This window comes from Dromiciops gliroides, chromosome 2 (assembly GCF_019393635.1).
Source record: "Dromiciops gliroides isolate mDroGli1 chromosome 2, mDroGli1.pri, whole genome shotgun sequence".
In the NCBI taxonomy this organism is placed as follows: domain Eukaryota; kingdom Metazoa; phylum Chordata; class Mammalia; order Microbiotheria; family Microbiotheriidae; genus Dromiciops; species Dromiciops gliroides.
The window spans coordinates 361,334,401-361,356,960 of record NC_057862.1 but is presented as its reverse complement, the minus strand read 5'-3'; the positions used below and the strand labels follow the sequence as shown (position 1 = coordinate 361,356,960).

General features: G+C 36.6%; 1 protein-coding gene across 4 annotated transcripts in view; it reads right to left on the bottom strand.

The window, feature by feature from the left end:
- Positions 1 to 22,560, bottom strand: part of PHF20 (PHD finger protein 20) — a 116,657-nt gene that overhangs the window by 40,064 nt on the left and 54,033 nt on the right. For all 4 annotated transcript variants that reach the window (XM_043981493.1, XM_043981496.1, XM_043981495.1 and 1 more), the window contains 5 exons: positions 21,385 to 21,751; positions 17,862 to 17,969; positions 17,016 to 17,195; positions 16,254 to 16,433; positions 1,105 to 1,380 (listed from right to left, as the gene is read on the bottom strand). In XM_043981493.1, coding sequence (XP_043837428.1) covers positions 1,105 to 1,380; positions 16,254 to 16,433; positions 17,016 to 17,195; positions 17,862 to 17,969; positions 21,385 to 21,751 — 1,111 coding nt within the window. The remainder of the gene's footprint in view (positions 1 to 1,104; positions 1,381 to 16,253; positions 16,434 to 17,015; positions 17,196 to 17,861; positions 17,970 to 21,384; positions 21,752 to 22,560) is intronic.

Below are 22,560 nucleotides of genomic sequence, written 5' to 3'. Positions count from 1 at the left end.
TTGACCAAATTGATCATGAGGCATCCCAAAGAATGACAAGACTCAGTGACTAAGTTTCCAGTTTTATTATCAGACTGTGATGACCACAGGGAGACACCAAGGAGAAAAGACTCTCCAATAGGGAGAGGAAAAATGGTTGTATTTATAGTGAGAAAAGTAGGTTATCTCCTCATTATCTTAATCTCTTCCTTAGGGAGGTTCATATCCTAATTTGGACTTCCTAGAGCCCTAAGATGTCTTCCAAGGTGATACCTTTCTCACTAAGGGTGTGTTTTCGGGGTTTAAACGTCATAAGGTGAACCTAAGGACACATTTGGTCCTTCTGCGCATGTTCATAAAGCATAACTTGTCAGACCCCAAGGATCCCTCTGTTTATGATATCTCTTTACTTTAAGATCTGGTTTCTAGGTGCAGTTTCTGTTTCCTGTCATCTAGGAAAATTAACGGCTATTAATGGTTAATGGTCCCTGGTTACCTTCCCTAAGCTTCTGTTGATAGTAAGGCTTGATAGAGACTTGAACCATCTTGTGGTCACTGTACTGGTTTTTTTGTTTGTTTGTTCTGGCAGGGAAATGGGGGTTAAGGGACTTGCCCAGGGTCACATAACTAGCGTCAAGAGTCTGAGGCCAGATTTGAACTCAGGTTCTCCTGAATCCAGGGCCGGTGCTTTATCCACTGCATCACCTAGCTGCCCCCATGGTTACTGTACTGTTTATAAGAACACAAACCTTAGTTTCTCTGTTAACCCCTTTTCTGCCTCCTCCATCATAAATTATCTAAATCATAGATCCCAGAAACTTGAGGTTATCCAGGATTTCAGTCTCTTTCATTCAAGTAGGTCAGATAGAATGTCCATTTTACAGATGAGTTAACTGAGAAGCAGAGAACAGAACAGAACTGTGACATCCTGCTTCTGAAGGCAATGCTCCTAACAGGCCACAGTCTGCTGGCTGGCAGTTCTAATATAGTGGTAATCAATAGAAGAAACATGCAGAAGACCCCAATGTATGCTTTCCATTTCTACCAGCAAAAATAAAAAAAGTGGTCAATAAGAATTGTGTATCTGGAACCCTTCACTAACGAATATCGCACCTGGACACTTACCCAAGGAACCAGAGGTGATCCGCTTTCTGGTGAGTCCATCCTGACTGGACTTTTCAGAGGCTAAAGAACCTCTTGTTTGGACGTGCCTCTTCACTGAACTCTCCTCAGCTTCTGGCGTCTTCTCCACTCCATGGAAATATTTCATGTGATAGTGCAGGAGTTTAGCTTTCCGGAAGAATTTTAAACAGTCCATGAACGTGCATCTAAACTTGTGGTCTAGGTCGACAGTAGGAGCTTTTGAAGTAACAAACTCATCTCTCTTAAAAGTATTTGTTACTGTAAGAATAAAAACAAAGATCCCTGTTGCTTATCCTATATTTATTAGCTGGCATCTGACAGTCAAAACACAGAAGAACATGCATGCAAAAAACATTATTTGATGTGCAACACTAGGCATGCGTAGCTGTGAAACAACAGATCAGCCTGCACTATGACTCCACTGTTCTGAGGGAGCCCTTCAGCCAGATGTAACCATGGTGGGAAGGGGTGGGTTTTCAGCTGGGCAATGAAGGATAGAGGCCAGAGTGAAAAGAAAATGGGCTATGAGAATGGAAGAATTAAATAGAAGCTGAACCTACATTTATTTCTTAATGATGTTCTAGGCCAGGAGTTACCATCACTCTGACTCTGGGGTGGGATGGATGGACTCAGCAGCACTTTTGTAGACTGATTAAAAGAAAATGTTTGTAAACTAAGAAATTTCAAAAAAATCTCTACTAAAGGAGAGTTAAATAAAACTTAAGTTTTGGCAATGAATTTTTAGAACTATATGTGAAATAGGAAAAATAAACAATCTGATTCATCTGAATTAGGAAACACAGTAGACTGCAGATAATGAACACTTCTCTGGAAGCAAATTACTGGGAGCTTTTGTTGCTGTATTAAAGTAAAACTAAGGTGAAATGATATGGCATTACTAAGCTAACATTAAGAAACAGTAAAAATGTTTCACCAAATACATACGAATAAAATTTCTAAGAATGTAAATGTAAGACTATGATTTTATGATAAGAAATACAAAATATTGGGAATAATTCATAGTTCATAAAATGTAAAAACTTTTTGTTTATACAACAACCTTTTCTCAAGAAGAGGAAGCATATTATACATGTTAAATGTACAAGACAGATTATGCTGGCAAAGAATATACAAAACTGGATTTTTACTAAAAATCTGAGAGGAAGGGAGTGATAAGCATTTATATAGTACCTACTATGTGAAAGGCACTATTCTAGTCACTTTTTATAAATATTATCTCATCTGAGCCTCACAACAGCTCTGGGATATAGGTGCTATTACTATGCCCATTTTACAACTGAAGAAACTGAGTCAAACAGAGGTTAAGTGACTTGCCTGGGGTCACACAGCTAATAAGCATCTGAGGCTGGATCTGAACTCAGCTCTTCCTGACTCTAGGTTCAGTGCTCTATCTACTGTGACACCCATCTGCCCGACTTTTCTTTCTTTCACAGTTTTTTTTCTTTTAAGTGGTTTAAATATTACCACTGCAACTTGTACTTAATTCACTTCATTCATTCATCTAACTATCTATTCATTATTTATCTATTTTGCAGGGCAATGAGGGTTAAGTGACTTGCCCAGGGTCACACAGCTAGTGAGTGTCAAGTGTCTGAGGTCACATTTGAACTCAGGTCCTTCTGAATCCAGGGCCAATGCTTTATCCACTGCGCCACCTAGCTGTCCCTCTTTCTCTTTCTCTCTCTCTCTCTCTCTCTCTCTCTCCCCCCTTCCCTTCCTCCTGCTCCTTTCTCTCTATTCTAAATGCAAAGATTTCCTTTTTCTTTTTTTAAACACTGAGTTCAGTTAAGTTTCTGGCAATTCCAGTACTTCCTTTTCTAAAAACAAATTCACTAAAATTAAAAGTTCTCCATTTAAATCTTTCTTTTGAATAATTTTACTCCTAAATGGTACAAAGCTAACACTAGATCACATATGAACAATATAATTATAATTTAAAGATGAAAGCTTTTCTTTAAATAGTTATCACAGCACAGCAGAGGCTTGCTTAAAAGACAAAATCTTAACAATAGAATACCTAGAAATTGCTTTCCATCTTTCACCACAGGATAAAATTAGTACGTAAAGAGCAATTCACTCCAAATCAAATACTGAGATGAGAGGGGGAAAAGTGGAACAAATAAGTCCTTTTCCAAAGAAAAAAACACTGCTTACAATGTTCATCTAGATTAGTTCTAGGAATAAGAGCAAAGCTCTATACACAGCAGAAGTTATAGCACAACCAAAGGGCTCTCAGAACTCAGGGCTCTGACTTAGTCTTATTTGTTAATCACCTGAACAGGATGGGAATGACATCAAAGGTCAAGGAGAAACTGCTGTCAATACTCAGTCCCAACACATGCCATGACAATAAATACATTAAAAGGCAGAGAATGATCTTGTAATGTATAAACTGTTTCTGTTCACCTTCACAGGGAAGAACAGAGAAGCTCCAAACACGTTCAATGTTAGGTACACAACAAGAGCCAGAATATTTTTCCCATAAAATGTTGTAAAGAACACATAAATTAGTATAAAGAAGGAATGCATGAAGAAAGGAAAGGGGATGAAAGAGTAATTTCATTTTACTTAAGGCACAGCAAACCTTTTATTAACACTGTATCTTGCCAGCAGTAACTGACTGCTAAAATAAATACTCTGGGGTTGAGCTATTCCTTTGTGGTCTGGTTTAAGCAAATAACAATAATAAAACCCAGGAAAATCTGGGATTAAGACTCCCTGAAAAAACAGATTTAAGATCACAAGGAAAAGGAGAATCATTAGGAAATTTTAGTTTTTACACTACTACTTTTGAGTAAAAATTAAGGTGTTTAAATGCAACCCTTGGAAAAAGATCTCTAACTAGAAGTAAACAGAAAAGAATGCACAGAGAAACTAAAATAAACATAATAAAACCATCCTCCCAGCATGCCTCAAGAGGGTGTGATATAGAAAGAAAAACACAAGACTTTCTTTTTGGTTCTGGAAACAGTATCCTATACTATGTAAGGATGGAACATTAAGGGGATAGTGGACACTGTGTTATGATTAATTACGCAAGTCATGGGAATGTTTAATTGAGGGTATACTGTTATTTGACTTTATTATTAAATAAATAGCAGTATACTCTAGTTCCCAGCTCCATGGGCATATGCAGTTAGGTGTCACATGACTGTCTGATATTTGAAGTTCAGGCTCTCTTTCCAGGCTGAGTCCTCATTAGTCTCCTGTACACACACTACACTGTAGCCACATGGGCCTATGTACTATTTTCTGGCCACCACACTCCATCTCCTGCCTCCAGACCCTTGGCTGTCCCCTCTCTTCACCTCTGATTCTTGGAACCCCTGGACTCCTTCAAGAAACATTCTTCTTCAGGAGTTATTTCCTGATGATTTCAGTTGTTAATGCCCTCCCTAAACATATTACATTTATATTTCTTTTGTATTCACTTAAACATACACATGCTGTTTCCACACAGGAGAGTAGCCTCTTTCATTGTCTTTATACCACTTCCTAGGAGCACTGTTAGACACACAGCACCCGCTTAATAAATGCTTGTTGACTGATACGATACTTCCCACAAAAAGCAAAAGTTTGTGAGTAAAAAAAGCAAAATTGACTCTTCTAAAGTATCTACAAGTTGGGTATGGTACAGCCTCTAAAAATATGCTGTTTACAGTAAGCTTTATAAAAATCCTAAATTGGGAGAGCTACAATCACAGCCCATCAGAAAAAGAAAAAGGCACTGCCAATGGAGAAGACAATGACTGACCCCAGGATCCAGGAAAATAATTCCTTGGGCTCTCCTGACAAGAGGCATCATCTCTCACCCATAAGAACAGTTTTTAAGATGGTACCGTACCACTTAAAGAACAAAATGTACCAACTCTTCAATCCCAAGATCTCACTGTTAGGCATATGTCCCAAGTAATCCATCCTATACACACCAAAATATTCATAACAACACATTTATAGCAGCAAAGAACCAAAATCAAAATAGGTGTCCATCATCTGGGGAGACAGCTAAGAAACAAAGTGTTAACAAACCATCTTTGTCCTAGCTAAATTACTATTGCCTTTCCCTCCCCCAAAATAAAGGATTTTTATGTACAAAAATATTTATAGCAATAATTTTTGTGGTGGTCAAAAATTGAAAACTAAGGGGCTGTCCTACTGGCAAATGGTTAAACAAATTATGACACAAATATAATGGAATATCAGTGTGCAATAAGAAACGATGAAACATGCAGCTTCAGAAGAAACTGAAGAGACTTCAAACTGATACAGAGTGAATTAAACAGAATTAGGAGAACAATCTCTATATAGCAATAATACTGTCGAGAAAAACAAGTTTGAAAGACTTTAGAACTCTGATCAATGAAATGATAAACTAAGTTCAAAAGAATAAAGAGGAAACATGCCTATCATGTCCAAACAAGAGAGTTGATGAACATAAAATGCAAAGAAAGGCATACTTTTCAGACATAGCTATTGTGGAATTTGTTTTGCCAGAATATAGAGTTCTAAGAGACTTTGTTTTTTGGTTTTTTAATTTGTTCAGTTAGAGTTGTGAGGGTCACAAGTACTGGGAGGGGCAAATTAATAAAGAAAGTTAATCAAAAAATAAAAAATAATAATTACCTATAAAATTACACTAAAAAAGGGTACAAAGTGCTTCTTTCTAAATAAGGGATTTGTAAAAAAAATCTATTAAGCTTCAGGTAAATTTAAAAAAAAAACAAGAGTAGAAATGATCTTAAACAATGTGATAAAAATAGGCTCAACTTTTAAAAATTAAAAGGAAAAAATACATCACACTTAAAGGTATCATAAACACTATCAATATTTAATATAAATAAATAGGAATAAAATCCAAATATTTATAGAAAACGTTAATCTAATTATAGAGAAAAATAGCCAGTAAAACTATAATAGTGGAGCACATCAATGTACCCCTTTGAGATCTAGACAAAACTAAGAAAAGATGAACAAGAAAGAAATTAAGGACCTGAACAGAATTTTAGAACAGTGAGTTAAAACTCATCTCTAATTACTAAATGAGAATAGAGAGGAACATATAAACTTCTTAGCTGTGCACAGCACCTTTATAAACCTTGACCATGTAGCAGTGCATAAAAAACATAAAAACTATGCAGAATAATTAAAAATATACTTTACCAACCATAAACCTATGGGAGTTCATGAAGTCACCAAGTTAATAGTCTAGAGATACACAAGAAGATGACAAAATCTAGGAAAACAACATTTAGAGCTGTATTATGTGTATGACAAACCAGTAAAAACTTAAAAAGTATCATCAGATGGGAAGGATAAACAAAAGACAATATAGTTTAAAAAAAACACCACTGGATACAGAGAATAACAACAAAAATCAATATTCTTTGGCTTATGCAATATCCAAAAATTAATGGTTTCAGTTTAAATTTGGTGGTTTTTTCCCCTAAACTATTGCTGATATTTGTTTTCACACATCTGTCATATCTTCTGAATCTCTTTTTTGCCTTTTTACCATTGTGATGCCAGGAATAATTTAGTGTAAGGTTGTGTTACATTCTCATTTGGAGGATTTTATTAATATAAAGAGGAAGAAAAAAAGTATTGTTGGGAAATAAATACTGGAAGCAGGCCACAGAGAAAAAATTGGAGCAAAGATGACCAAAATGTCTTCCTTCTCAGCATCTAATTTACATATGACTGATATATGGACTTTAAGACTGATAACCTTAATACCTACGACCCGAATCACCTAATTTGTGGTATTACTTACCAAAATTTGATTTTGGCTTCTTATTATAACATAGCAGGAGTCATTTCATATCAGATCCTGCAGTAGGGTTGGTAAAGACCTGACCTTTAAGAGTAAGACCAAACTTCTGAGTAGGTCTAAAGAGTCCTCAAAGGGAAATATGGGAAGAGGGCACACTGTTTGTGGAGCTGTGAACTAGTCTAAATATTCTGAAAACATCTTGGAACTATTCCAAAAATGCTATTAAACTATGCATACCCTTTGATTCAACAATACTATGATTATATCTATACCCAGTAAAAAAATCAAAGAAAGAAGAAAAACATCCATATGTAAATATAAGTGTGTGGGTGTATAAATATAAAAGTGGTATAAACTGATGCAGAGGGAAATGAACAGAACCAGAAGAATAATTTCTACAATGACAACAGTATGGTAAATACAAACGACTATGAAAGAATAAGGAATTCTGATCAATGTAATCACCAACCACAATGCCAGAGGACTTATGATGAAACAGGCAACCTTCCTTCTGATAGAGAGGTGATGGATGCAGAATGCACATTGAGACTTTTTTTTTAAAACATGGCCAATGCAGGAATTTGCTTTGCTTTACTATACATATTTGTAATGGGGAATTGTGCTTTTCTTGTTTTCTAAATTAGGGGTGTAAGGAGTAGGAGAGAGAAGATCTTCATTTGAAACAATAGTAATTTAAAAAAAAAACAGTATTATGGAGTGACTGGGACAAGGACAAGGAAGGAACAGAAGTTAAGTGGGGCTCTTAAGAGATAGGAGGTGAGATAAAATAAGGAAGTACTGAGGCCGAAACTAGAGCTAGGAAAAGCAATTATATATAGGACTGGCCTGGATAGAATTAGAATGGAGAATGACAATAATAATCAATAGAAATCATAGCATTTGAGAGCTAAAAAAGACTTTAAAGATCATCTAGTATGTAATTAGCTGAAGTGTTGTTTGTAGAAACCACATGGTTGTCTAAAAATCAGTGGATATGTTCCATGTTTGTAACACAGAAGACTGAGACATATCAGACAGGCAGTCAGAAACTTAACCTCCTGTCCTCCAACTCCCAGTTCAACACTCTCCAGTTTGGTTTCTTCACAAAATTGGAGAAAAATTCAATGACTACCAAGTTGCAAAAAAGATATTTTACCAAACGCAAGATGACTGGGTTCATGTAGACACATTGTAGATGTCACTAAAATAATACTATGTTGAAATATTTAATAAGACTATTAAGTCTTTCTATTAAGTGATTGTTTTGTATATATCATTATTCGTTAGTTTTGAATGTCAATTTGTCACAAAATAAGTTACAAGTTAAAAATAAGGCAGAATCTGCAGTATTTCCTTCAGATATTCAACTTTCAAAAGCTGTCTCCTCTATCAGTACAAAAAAAAATTCCGTTCTCTCAACTCTCATAAAATTTTGTACTTCTTATGGATTTATCACATCCTGCCTTGTATTCCTTTAGGAAGTATCTTCCCTTCCATGAAAAAAAAGAGTCAAAGAAAATATCTTGCTTTTATCTTTGCCATGTACCACAGTGTTTTAGACATATTAGTCATTTATATGTTTGTTGAACTGAATATCTTCAACTCAAATTTCTTTTTTCTTTCTTTTTTTTTTTTTTTGTGTGTGAGGCAATTGGGGTTAAGTGACTTGCCCAGGGTCACACAGCTAGTAAGTGTTAAGTGTCTGAGGCCTGATTTGAACTCAGGTCTTCCTGAATCCAGGGCCTGTGCTCTATCCACTGCGCAACCTAGCTGCCCCTTCAACTCAAATTGAACACAGCAAAGACAAGACAAATCAGCTTTGTAGCTAATGTTATAAAAAAGTACTATACAAATGAAGTAAGCAGAACCAGGAGAACGTTGTCCATGGTGACAGCAATATTCTTCAATGAAGAACTGTGAATGACTTTAACTATTCTCAGCAATAAAATGATCCAAGACAATCCCAGAGGGCTAATGATGAAGCATACTATCCATCTCCAAAGAAAGAACTGATATTGATTGAACACAGATTGAAGCATGCTATTTTGGTACTTTCGCTTTTCTTCTTTTATTCAAGTTTTTCTTATAAAAAATGACTAATATGGCAATGTTTTACATAATTGCACATGTATAACCTAGATCTGGTTGCTCACTGCCTCAGGGAGAGGGGAGGGGAAGAAGGGAAAGAGGGATAAAATTTGAAACTCAAAACTTTAAATAAAAATGTTTGAGGGGAAGCTAGGCAGGCCAGTGGATAGAGCACTGGCCCTGGAGTCAGGAGGACCTGAGTTCAAATCCGGCCTCAAACACTTGACAGTTACTACCTGTGTGACCCTGGACAAGTTACTTAACCCCAATTGCCTCACCAAAAAAAAAAAAAAAGTACTATACTCAGCAAAATAACTACTTACTATATATATATATAGCATTCTTGGTACAAAGAGAAAATGAAGAAGACCTGCTAAGACCAAGGGTTGAATGAGATTGAGTAGCCTAATGATATGCAAGTTAAACCCATCAGATAAGAAAATATCATTTCTATCACTGCTACAATAAAGCTATCTCAGATAAATTTAGGTCTACCTCAAAGATAAATTCAAACAGAAAAAAAATCTAATTAATCAATGCAAATGAACAAACTGAAAACTCTCAGCTGCATATATGTGAAAATACAGGGCTATTAAAGCTTTAAATTGCATTATAACTTTTGGAACATCCCATTTAAAGGAAATTCAATGAGAGGGCTATTATAAAAACGGGCTTCCTGGGGCAGCTAGGTGGCACAGTGGATAGAGCACCGGCCCTGGATTCAGGAGTACCTGAGTTCAAATCCGGCCTCAGACACTTGACACTTACTAGCTGTGTGACCCTGGGCAAGTCACTTAACCCCAATTGCCTCACTAAGAAAACAACAACAACAACAAAACCAAAAAAAAAAACAAAAACGGGCTTCCTTTTCACATTAATGAGGACAGCAAGGTTCCAAATATCCTCTCTTACTCTTTAGGATGTCATGATGCTCCTCAAAAATTACTGAATTGTTAATAAAGCTATACAAAACCACTTGGAGTTAGCTGCCTACCTGGAACAGCAATAATGAAGTTACCAGAAAATTCTGAAACCACTCAAGGATAGAACATGGTCCAAGAAGTTAACAGGGAATGATGGGGGTTTTTTGGAGGGGTGGAGAGAGGGGTGGCAGCAAGAGTAATGTTGAACATTATAATGACTAAAGTATGTATGCTCTTGTTGAAAAAATTTGACTTAAATATCTTACAAGTCATATTTGCATTAAAAAGAAATTCCTTTGAGCATTATTAATATAATATAGGTTTTCATTCTGCTAAGAAAAGCACAAGAGGGGCAGCTAGGTGGCACAGTGGATAGAGCACCAGCCCTGGATTCAGGAGTACCTGAGTTCAAATCCGGCCTCAGACACTTAACATTTACTAGCTGTGTGACCCTGGCAAGTCACTTAACCCCAATTGCCTCACTAAAAAAAAAGCACAAGAGGTAGAAGAAAACCACTGCACTGAGAATCAGGAGACCTACATTTTCATCCAAGCTCTGCTACTTCCTGACTTTGTGACTCCAAGCAAGTCACTTCACCTCACTAGGCCTCACTTTCCTTCATCTATAAAATGAGATACTATTTATACCATCCCACCAGGATCACTGTGAGGACCAAGTTCTTCTCTGACACTGACCACATTCCACCCTGTATTAGTTTTTTGTTATAGAAAATGTATGTTCCCTAATAAGACTAGAAGCTTCTTGAAAATCCAGGTGCTACTACTGGTAGAGTTGTGAACTGATGCAACCATTCTGGAGAGCAATTTGGAACTATGCCCAAAGGGCTTTTGGTTTTTTGGGGGTTTTTTGTGAGGCAATTGGGGTTAAGTGACTTGCCCAGGGTCACATAGCTAGTAAGTGTTAAGTGTCTGAGGCTGGATTTGAACTCAGGTCTTCCTGACTCCAGGGCCTGTGCTCTATCCACTGCACCACCTAGCTGCCCCATGCCCAAAGGGCTTTAAAACTGTGCATACCCTTTGATCCAGCAATACCAATACTTGGTCTGTATCCCAAAGAAATCGGGGGGGGGGGGGGAGAGAACCTATTTGTACAGAAATATTTATAGCAGTTCTTTTAGTGGTGACAAAGAACTGGAAACTGAGGAGACACCCATCAATTGGGGAATGGCTAAACAAGTTGTGGTATATGAATATAATGGAATACTACTGTGCTGTAAGAAACAATGAGCAGGAGGATTTCAGAAAAACCTGGAAAGACTTACATGAACTGATGCAAAGAAAAAGTGAGCAGAACCAGAACACTGTACACAGTAACAGCAACACTGCACAATGATTAACTGTGAATAACTTACCTATTCTCAGCAATACAAAGACCCAAGATAATTCTATCCACCTCCAGAGAAATGCTATCCACCTCCAGAGAAAGAACTGATGGAATCTGAATGCAGATTGAAGCATATTGGTTCATTTTGTTTTGGTTTGTTTTATTTTTCTTGTTGTTGTTGGGTGGGTTTTTTGGGTTTGTTTCTTTTTTTTGTTTGTTTTTTGTTTTGTGTGGGGTAATGGGGGTTAAGTGACTTGCCCAAGGTCACACAGCTAGTAAGTGTCAAGTGTCTGAGGCCGGATTTGAACTCAGGTCCTCCTGAATCCAGGGCCGGTGCTTCATCTACTGAGCTGCTCCCCACCCCTTTTTTTTTGTTGAGGCAATTGGGGTTAAGTTACTTGCCCAGGGTCACACAGCTAGTTAGTGTTAAATGTCTGAGGCCAGATTTGAACTTATGTCCTCCTGAATCCAGGGCCGGTGCTCTATCCACTGCTCCACCTAGCTGCCCCTATTTCTTTCACAACATGACTAATGTGTAAATATGTCTTGCATAACGGTACATGCATAACTTTTATCAAATTGCTTGCTTTCTTACTGAGGAGGGAAGGGGGGAAGGAGAGAATCTACAACTCAAATTTGGGGGGAAAAGGTTAAAAATTGTTTTATATGTAATTGGGGAAAAATAAAATTTTTTTTTTAGTTTTTTTGGGTTTTTTGCAGGGCAATGGGGGTTAAGTGACTTGCCCAGGGTCACACAGAATTTTTTTATTAAGGAAACCTAGGTGTTCATCATTGTTTCTATCTTCTGAAATGCCTAGGATATAATAAATATCCAGAAAAATTAAGCTCAAAAAAGGCCCTAAGAAACAAAGTTTAAGTTTTTGACCTGAAAAAATATGACAAGATGCAAAAACAAAAGATATCAATAAAAATTTAATTTTATAAAGAAAAAATGTCAAGTTTGTGAAAGATGTGGGAATGATATACATATCTGCATTGTGATTCATACCAGTTCATTGACTGGCTAACAAATCCTGTCCAATGTATAAATCTTTAACCGTATCTCAAAAGAGGCAGCGAGGGGCAGCTAGATGGCGCAGTGGATACAGCACCTGCCCTGGAGTCAGGAGTACCTGAGTTCAAATCTGGCCTCAGACACTTAACACTTACTAGCTGTGTGACCCTGGGCAAGTCACTTAACCCCAATTGCCTCACTTTAAAAAAAAAAAAGAGGCAGGGACATGAACATTTCCTTAAGATTACTACTGACCATTATATAATAGGAAAAAATAGCCCTATGCCTTCCTTCCTAATAAATTAAAGATTTTTCAATGTCAGTCTTTCTTCCTACTTAATCTACACATGCTTCTCAATACTTATCATCAATACAAAATGGATCTGTGATCCCATCTATTTGGGTACTTACTTGAATGGTATGAAATCCACACATTTCTCATGCTATGGAATGTTTGCCCAAGTTCTCCCATAAACCTTCCAAATAAAATCCGCCCAAATTACCCAAGGCATTTAACATTGTAAAAGGAGTGGAACAATCAGGTTGTGCTCCTTGGCTGATCTAATCTATATTCATTATAGCAGGTGTACGGAATCCTGTTCGGGTGTATATAGAATATCTATCTTGTGATGAACCATCTGGATTTTCCCCAATTTTAGCTCACCATTTATAAAAGGAATGGATAGACAACTACTTGGGATACTAAATCCAACATGAGCTTGAAAAAACAACACAGACCTTTGCCTAATATGGAACAAGTTCACCTACCTTTCAGTAGTTCCAAAAACCAGACTGGCTCACAAGAAAATTCTCATGCATTATTATTATTATTCTCAGACATTATTATTTTTGTTTATTCCTCTTAAGTTAAGGCACAAGAAGCCTGGCATTTCTATTATCTTAAGTCTTCTTTCAAATTAACTAAAATTATATTAGTTGATTCTGAATAGCTTTAAATGATTTTCCAAAACTTGGGCCCAGCCCATCTATCCTACAAATAAATGGACAGGACTTTGTCTATTCTGGTAACATGTTTAAATAAGTTACTATTAAGACAAAGGAGTCCAAAACTTCTAAAAGAAGACTCTGAGAACCAGAAAACATCAAAATATTAATGGTAAATAGGATGGTGTTATCTTAATTTCCCCTAACCCAAGGTGTCTTTGGTGATCTTCATAGACCCAAGTAATATCTGAAACTAAAGGAATGATGAGATAGTAGACTCTAAGGTATAAAGCCAATAAACTTTTAAAATAATACTTCTGTTTTATCAATGTCTTTTCATTTTTTTAATGAATTTAAATGATTTTTTTAAATCTACCTCAGATTACATTGTCCATAAACCAGACTTTAAGTTCTTTACAAATGGGGACCATTAGGGGCAGCTAGGTGGCGCAGTGGATAGAGCACCGGCCCTGGAGTCAGGAGGACCTGAGTTCAAATCCAGCCTCAGACACTTAACACTTACTAGCTATGTGACCCTGGGCAAGTCACTTAACCCTAATTGCCTCACTTAAAAAAAAAAATGGGGACCATTTTTTAAAACCACATTTTACAAACTGCTTAGTAAAGCACAATAAACATACAATAGAAGTACAGGCAATGTGAACCAAATAGGAAAACAACATGCCCAGGTTCAAGGGTGAAATTAATTAATTAATTGGTCCACCTGCTTTTAAGGTGTCCCCCCCAAAAATGTCAATAAGTAGTCAACTGAATTATTTGGACATGATAAGCAAAAAGTTCTGATGCAAACAACAGTAAACTTCAGATCATCAATTTACTTGGGTAGAATAAAATCCTGAAATAAGTAAGAGGGCTATCCCTCACAGTAAGATCTATTTCTATCCAAGAGTTTTGAACAATTCAAAGCTAAAAGAAATTTAGGAGATAGAGAACTGGCTCTTTTCTCTCTCCTAAAGTCTATTCCCTCATCTCCAACCATCTACTGAACGTCTACACCTGGATGTCCCAAAGTCAGCTAAAATACACCATGTCCAAAACAGAATGCAGTATTTTGTTTGTTTTGGTTTGGGGGTTTTTGGGGTTTTTTCAAGGCAATCCAGGATAAGTGACCTGCCCTGGGTTGCATAGTAAGTGTCAAGTGCCTGAGGCTGAATTTGAATTTAGGTCCTCCTGACTCCAGGGCCAGTGGTCTATCCGCTGAGACGCCTAGCTGCCCCAAAATTCATTATTTTTCTACCTAAACTCACCCTCTCCCTATACCTACTTAGGTCTCATAGTTATGGGTGCCCAATCTAAAAGGTCATACTCAACTTTCAAACTACCTATATCCAATTAGTTGCCAAGTTTAATGGATTCTACCACCACAACATCTCATATCCACCTCCTCTCTACTAATACAAACACTATTATTTTAAATGCATATTATAAGATTATGAACACTAATAGTACAACCAACATAGTCCAAGCCTTCTACTACTTTGGACTCCTTACATCCAATTTCTTTGCTTTCTACTCCATCCTCTACATACCTATCAAATTGACATTTCTAAAGCAGAGGTCAAACCGTGTCACCCCTCTGCTTGAAAAGCTTCTGTGGCTCCCTATGTTCTCTAGGATGAAAGGTAAGCTCCTCTATAGGGCATTTGAAGCCCTTCACAATCTGGCTCCAGCTTATCATTCCAGGCTGATTACACATTACTCTCCCTTAGTGTGCTATAGCCAAATGGGCCTAGTTATTGTCCCCAATACTAAATATTCTCTATCCAGCCTCCACGCCTTACACAGGCTGCACTCCATGTTTGGCATGTTCTACCTCCTATACTGCTTCTAGAAAGCTCCCTTCAAGGCTTAGCTCAATTGCTACCTCCTTAAAGAGTCCTTTTCTAATTACCTCAATTGTTAGACACATTGGTTAACCTCACCTTCATTGAAATCACTTTTATTTATTTTGCATATATCCTAAATTTATAATCTGTAAGCATGTTGTATCTCCTAGTAAAAGATAAGCCCCATAAGAACAGGGGCTGTCTCACTTTTGTATTTGTATTCCCAGTCTCATTTAGAACATAGAAGATGCTAATTAAATGTTTATTGATTGATTTAACATATAATTCAGCCTCCTCCAATTTACAGATCAGAGAACTGATCCCTAAAAATTAAAAAGAGAGGGAGAGGAGAAAGGGAGAGGAAAGAGGGGGTTGAGGGTAGGAAAGAAAGAGGGGAGAGAGAATAAGAACACATTTATTGAATGAGAGACAGGCAGCCAAAATGCCTGGAATCAGAAGAGCTCAGACTGTAGTGAAAGAGGCCAGAGGTCAAAAATATTTCTCGCAAGATCCTGTTCATTGGCCCCAACAGGTACAGTCAAAAGCATCTAGGAACTCAGTTCATAGTTAGGTTCTAGGTGGAATAAACTCTGAAATAGAGATGGACCCACTACCACATTTTCCCTTGAATTTTTTCATCTGGATAATATTAACTCTACTACAGTCCATATCCCTGTTGGGTTTTGCTGGAAAAATGGATTGTTCTATAGAATCTTGGGTTTTATAATATGTTCAAGAAATGCTCAAATTTAGATTATAAACACTTTTTCTTTCTATTTCAACTGTTTAACCTTCACACAAAACACAAAGACAAAATTCAAAATGCTTTGTCCAATTATTTTTAGACTATTTCAACATTTGGAAGAAGGGCATAAAGGAAAATAAATATTTTGGTTACATACACAAATAAAATTTTCTAAGTGTATTAGCTGTTGAATTGCAATCATTATTTGAAAGCAAACTCCACCACATGCAAACTGTATGCAACTTTTAAATATATTTCATGAAAAGAAAATTCATTATTAGAAGTTAAGCAGAATTTGTTTAATTAAGCAATTAAAGCAAAAGCAAGGTAATATGGACTATTAGAAGATAATCATGAGAAAGCTCTTATCAGAAATTCAAATGACAAATAAAAGATATTCAAGTCTTATATTTGTTAGGGCTAAATCTGAACCTGTTACAGCAGAAATCTCTTTCAATTCAGCAAGTGAAGAGGATAGTTCAGTGTCTACAGCTTTATCTTCCATTGAATTGCAATTCAAATCAAATGCTGTGGTCTCCAATCCATCCACAAAGGACTGGTGTGTTAGTTCAGATAAGCTTTTATCAGATTGGACAGGAGATTCTAACTGACCTAAAAGAAAAAATGGAAGCTTTGGCAACCATACATTTGCAGATCAAAAAACTACAAAAAAATCATGGGACAGTTGCACAATAACATATACATAACAGTCATATACGTTCTAATAAAGATTAGCTTTCACGATGTGCATTAAGTTGTTAAAAATCAAAGCTGAAATTAAGTAAACACACATCTAGGATTGACATCATTTCATGATTAAAACAAAGGAGAAGCTAATTGCAACAAGAAATGGAATCACTGAAGGTGAAAGTGTAGAATAAAGATTGGAAATACAATCTAAGTTTGTTTTACAGACTGGCAAAATCACATCAATAATGTATATCTAAAACAATTTTCTGAAACTCTTACCATAAGGACATCTATCAAAACCTGACTATAACATCTGGAAAATCTCTCAACCAATTTAGTAAAAAATAATGCATCAGGAAATCACTGCAACACATTGAAGAATTTGATTTCAAGATTTCTTATTTAAGGCATATACTCAAAGGATTAATAAATTCTATTTCCCTAATTTATACATATTAGCCACAAGAGGAGCAGCAAACTAGTACAGGACAAACAGGTACTTACCTTCTTCTGATTCCTTGGCAAGAGGCAGGGCATCTTCTGAAGGAGCACTATCAACCACATTTGATATGACTAACTCTGCATCTAGGATCTCATGGCTTCCACTATTAGAAAGCCTTGATGATCGTCTCCTGGTCAAGTCTTTGTCATTGTTTTCTGGGTAGGTTTTTGACTTTTCCTGAGCTAAAATCCATTAACAGAATTGTAGTCAGTTGTGATTAACACAGAAATGCCAAAGCTAAGACTGACTTTCTAGGCTGGATTAAGTGCTTATTCATATCGCACAGAAAGGCTTATGGAATCTTATTCCAGTACACAAAAGGAAACATTTTCCTATTTTACACTTTTTTAAAGGATGTGGTCTCCTAGCCAAAGGAAAATTTTACTTATATAAAGATTTTGTGGTCTGAAAATACATATAATGGAGATCAATCACAAATCCTAGCTATTAAGATCTACTCTAGTAGTAGAATCCCCAAGAGTCCCAAATTCTATGTTCCAATTTCCAAAGTCAATAATGTGATTTACACAGCATGCTGCTCAGAATGAGAGACCAAAGTAATTACCAAATTATTAAACATATATCATGATATAGTCAAAATAAAATGTATTATCCCTGATGTACAAATACAATGCTATTAACCCACCCTCAAAATAGCATATAGTTAAATATTTCTTTTTCTAACATCATTTAAGGGTTTGCACCAGACTAACCCCATATCCTACTGTGGAATAACTTCAAATGTGCAAGTAAAGTAAGATAAAGTTGTTAAGTTTAGCTTCATCAAAACCATTCTAAAATCAACCAAGCTACAAATTCTCTCACTTGCATGCATACAAAATACTCACATGAATTTTTTTCAAGCCTGGGGCGCTTTAGTGAGATTTCAGCTCCTTTTGATATTTTCCGGCGTCTTAATTCCAATGTTATCGGTTGCAAAGTTTGGGAATTTGGCTCTACAAAAAAATCAATGCAAATTTCTTTAAATGAGAAGAAAACCAATTTCTTACTGAGGCAATTTTATTAACACATTCAAGGACATACATCTCTTTACAAAAATTACCTAATAACCAGCGAATTTGCTTGCTTTATCCAAGAAAAGCAAATCCAATTTTTCCTATCCCTTCACTGTTGCCTCTTCTAAGGACAAGCGCTATTTATCAAGCTGTTATCGTTAAAAAAGCTGCTGACAACACTGTAGACAACCAATATAAAGCAGTGTATATTTTCCACTTCTCTTCTATGTTTTACTCCTATGACAGACCTTGTGACTCAATCTACATTACCCCAACTCACATTCATGTTCCCCAGAGCCTTGGAGCTCAAACATGTCAAAACAATAACTTTCTTTAAAGTGTCAAAGTGCTATGATAGCCAACTAAATTAATATCTGACTTAATGTAATTACTTTCTAAGAAAGTCATTTCTCCTATCCTTTAGTATCACAGACCTAGAGCTAGAATAGCCCTCACTCAGAAGCTATTTAGTCCAAACTCTTCATTTTACAGATGAGAAAACCCGGGCCCAGGAAAGGTAGGGCCTTACCCAAAGTAACACAGGTTCAGATCTGAACCTCTGACTCCAAAGCCAAGGCCCTTTCCACTTTACCAGGCTATTTCCTAAGGTCTAGACTCTGATAGGAACTCTCAGTGAAATGACTGACTGGGAAATATACAACAGGAATGCTGTATAGACACCATCATAAAATCTAATTCCTACATTCTTTTACATGATTATTACGGCCCTCAAACTCAATCAGGAAAATTAGATAACTTAAAGTCACCCTTAACATGGTATGAATATAAGAAATATGAGTATATTTTCATATGGAGTCCCACAAATAATTCCATAAAGCTCAACTGAATTTGCTGTTATGGTATATTCTTTTTTTTTTTTTTTTGCAGGGCAATGAGGGTTAAGTGACTTGCCCAGGGTCACACAGCTAGTAAGTGTCAAGTGTCTGAGGCCAGATTTGAACTCAGGTCTTCCTGAATCCAGGAGCAGTGTTTTATCCACTGTGCCACCTAGCTGCCCCTTTGCTCTCTTTATTCTTAATTCTTATAGGCATAATTTAGCAATGTCTGTTACTGATATTACTGTTTCTAAGCAAAAATACATAATTATTTCTACTTACTCAAGAAGGCTAGAAGCTCAGAAGATTACTAGCTTTGAGAGGGGAAAACTCATCTAAAGCTGATTTTCACCTATCAAAGACTCTACCTTCTCCCTCTCAGCCTCCCTCTCTTCCCCTTTCCCCTCCCCACCCTTTCTCTCATATAAAGGAAGGTACAAGGAAACACAATGTTTCTTCAGTAAGGATTTCAGATTGGTGATAACTTGTTCCTATATATGCAGGTCTACACAACATATCATCATTCTAAAGAGTATACAAAAACACATTCCAAAGTCAAACACAGATCATGTCCATTACAACCAAAAATACATTTAACCCAAAGACCCTGAAACCCCATTGAACAGAACTCATTCAAGCAATTCTTACTACAATAAATTCCAAGGCAACAAAATAATTTGAATAATCTCTCTCCTGGAGTCTGCTGTCACAGAATTTTACCTAATTTCATCTGTACACTGGATCAGAGAACACTGTTATACAGAATAGACTATTATAAAGCTGGAAGGTACCTTAGAGATCATCTAATTCACTATCATATTGCAGAGGGAGAAAACTGAAGTCCAGGAAGTTCACATGCATCAAGTTTTGGGCTGTAACTCAAACCCAGGTTTCCTGACTTCTGTTCTGATGTCCTTTTCTGCTATAGCACATTACCTTCTGTCCAGGAACACTGAGACAAAATTTAAGGATTGATTAAATACTATACTATTTTATACTCTTCCCAACTATCTTTCAAAACTGCCTCTAGATTTCAAAGTTCATGCCATTTCCCTTCCTAGCTCTAGTGTATATATATATATATATATATATATATATATATTTTGTTGGGGCAATGAGGGTTAAGTGACTTGCCCAACGTCACACAGCTAGTAAGTGTCAAGTGTCTGAGACTGGATTTGAACTCAGGTCCTCCTGAATCCAAGGCCTGTGCTTTATCCACTCAGCCACCTAGCTGCCCCCTCTAGTATATTTTTATTGTTTCTTTTTTTTTTTTTTTTTGGCGGGGCAATAGGGGTTAAGTGACTTGCCCAGGGTCACACAGCTAGTAAGTGTCAAGTGTCTGAGGCCAGATTTGAACTCAGGTCTTCCTGAATCCAGGGCCGGTGCTTTATTCACTGCACCATCTAGCTGCCCCTCTAGTATATTTTTAAACAACCCTCTTTCAAAGTGTCCTGACCCATATGGCAAACTTTTCCTATTGTATTTACACTGTTTTGAATTAATTTTGAAATTCTTCTTCATGATAAATAGTTGGCTTAGCTTGAGCTTCCTTTTAGCAATTACTAAAAAGGTGACAAATGAAATTACTCAAATATGCACAAGCAAAAAACATCTGGGTTTGCTGAAATATTTTATGTCTGCATGGAAGTTTCTTCTGCATAACTATGACTGCAGCTACAAATACAACTGTGCGTGTGAGCTAAAAAAATAATAAATCCATTGATTTGCTGATATCACTGCTTAAGGACAACAGCACAATTCAACTCTATTTGTACATTTACAATCACAGAGACAGCATCTGAACATTAGAGAACATGTTTTCTAAACCAGTGATAATTGTGTCATAGTTGCCACAAGTACACTTCACCCACAACAGACCATTTCCTGTAGAAAAAGTCATGCTGGATCTGTCTACAGAGAGAGAACTGATGGTAATTAATACAGATTGAAACATAATTTTTTTGTTAGTTACTTTATCAGAAACAAACAAACAAAAAAATGACGAGCAGGATGCTATCAGAAAAACCTGGAAAAAACTACATGAACTGATGCAGAGTGAAATGAACTACATACAAAATAACAGTAATAGTGTAAGATGATCTGCTGTGAATGACTTGGTTATTTTCAGCAATGCAATGATCCAAGATAACTCTGAAGGATGTATGAAAATTGCAGTCCATCTACAAAGAAAGAACTGATGGTATCTGAAAACAGACTGAAGAATCATTTTTTTGATAGTATAATTCCTTAATCTGAAGTTTTGTTTTAGTCTGTTTTCTTTCACAACCTGGACAAGCTGGAGATGTTTTACATGACTACTCATGTAAAACATATTAAATTGCTTAAGTTCTTAGAAGGGGGTAGGGAGAAGTTGGAACACAAAGTTTTAAAAAAATTGATGTCAAAATTTGTTTTTACATATAATTTAGAAAATAAAATTCTAAATTTAAAAAAAAAGAGAGAGAAAAAGTCACACTGGATTTTCTGCTCCCACATGCATGCTCTTCAGAACTCACCAGACTGAGGTATGGAAGGGGGCCGGCCTCGCCTTCTTTTGGGCTCCCTTAGATTTTCCTGTGTACTCTTCACAATGTCATTCTCAGGCTTCTTGTCTGCCTGGGTCTCCCCAGAATATTCTCTCTCATTTTCTGAAATATTCTCCTTGTCTTCTTTCTCATTCTTTGGGAGACCTTTCTCAGGACTGACTAACTTTCCTTCTCTGTCAGGCTGTCTGGGTCTCTTTTCAGCCTTTAAAGTTTTGTCATCTTTGTCCTTCTTAGCATGAGCAGGTGCTTTTCTCTGCTCTTTAAACTTCTCTCGGTTATCAGGAGATGAAAGACTTTCGTTATCTTTTTCTTTCGGCCTGGCATTGCCCACGATATTCTAAAACAGGAAAAATAGCAGTGAGAAATATTTTTGTGATTACTTACAGTTTTGAACTAGAAGGCTTTTATAAAGGTTGAAAGACAAATAAATAGAAGATGACATTTGGTCTACCTCCATCTAACACAACACTATTCAAAAGAACCATTTTTAATGCTACTTTAAAAAATACCTTCAAAACTAAAAAAAAGTTTGCCATACTGCCATATTTCTCCTAAGTAATACATTTGAAATCCAGGTCTCCAATTCTGACAACCATTTACTACTTTATGAAAAAACTGCTAAGTACTATAAATAATATGCAAATATACACTATCCATATTTTTAGAAACATCATCAGAGAGGCTTTTAAAAAATATGCAAGTGGGGGCGGGGTGTGCAGCTAGGTGGCACAGTGGATAAAGCACTGGCCCTGGATTCAGGAGTACCTGAGTTCAAATCCAGCCTCAGACACTTGACACTTACTAGCTGTGTGACCCTGGGCAAGTCACTTAACCCCCATACCCCTGCAAAAAAAAAAAAAATGCAAGTGCCAAAACTCTTCCTCGGTCCTTTTGCTGTGTTTCTTATATGAGGCACCTGAAAGTGATCCTTACCAAGAGAAGGATGAGTGCTTTAATTGGCCACTGCTATTCTCCAGGCCAAGCTCCATTACCAGGAAAGAGCCTGTGCAACATGATGACAGTCATGCTTGGACCAAGGACCTACATATGCTATGTGTCCGAGATAATTTTCATTTCAGCCTCTCATAGCAAACTGTTATTACCTCTCAAGTATATGTAACAATAAAAACAACAATAAAATCTCCC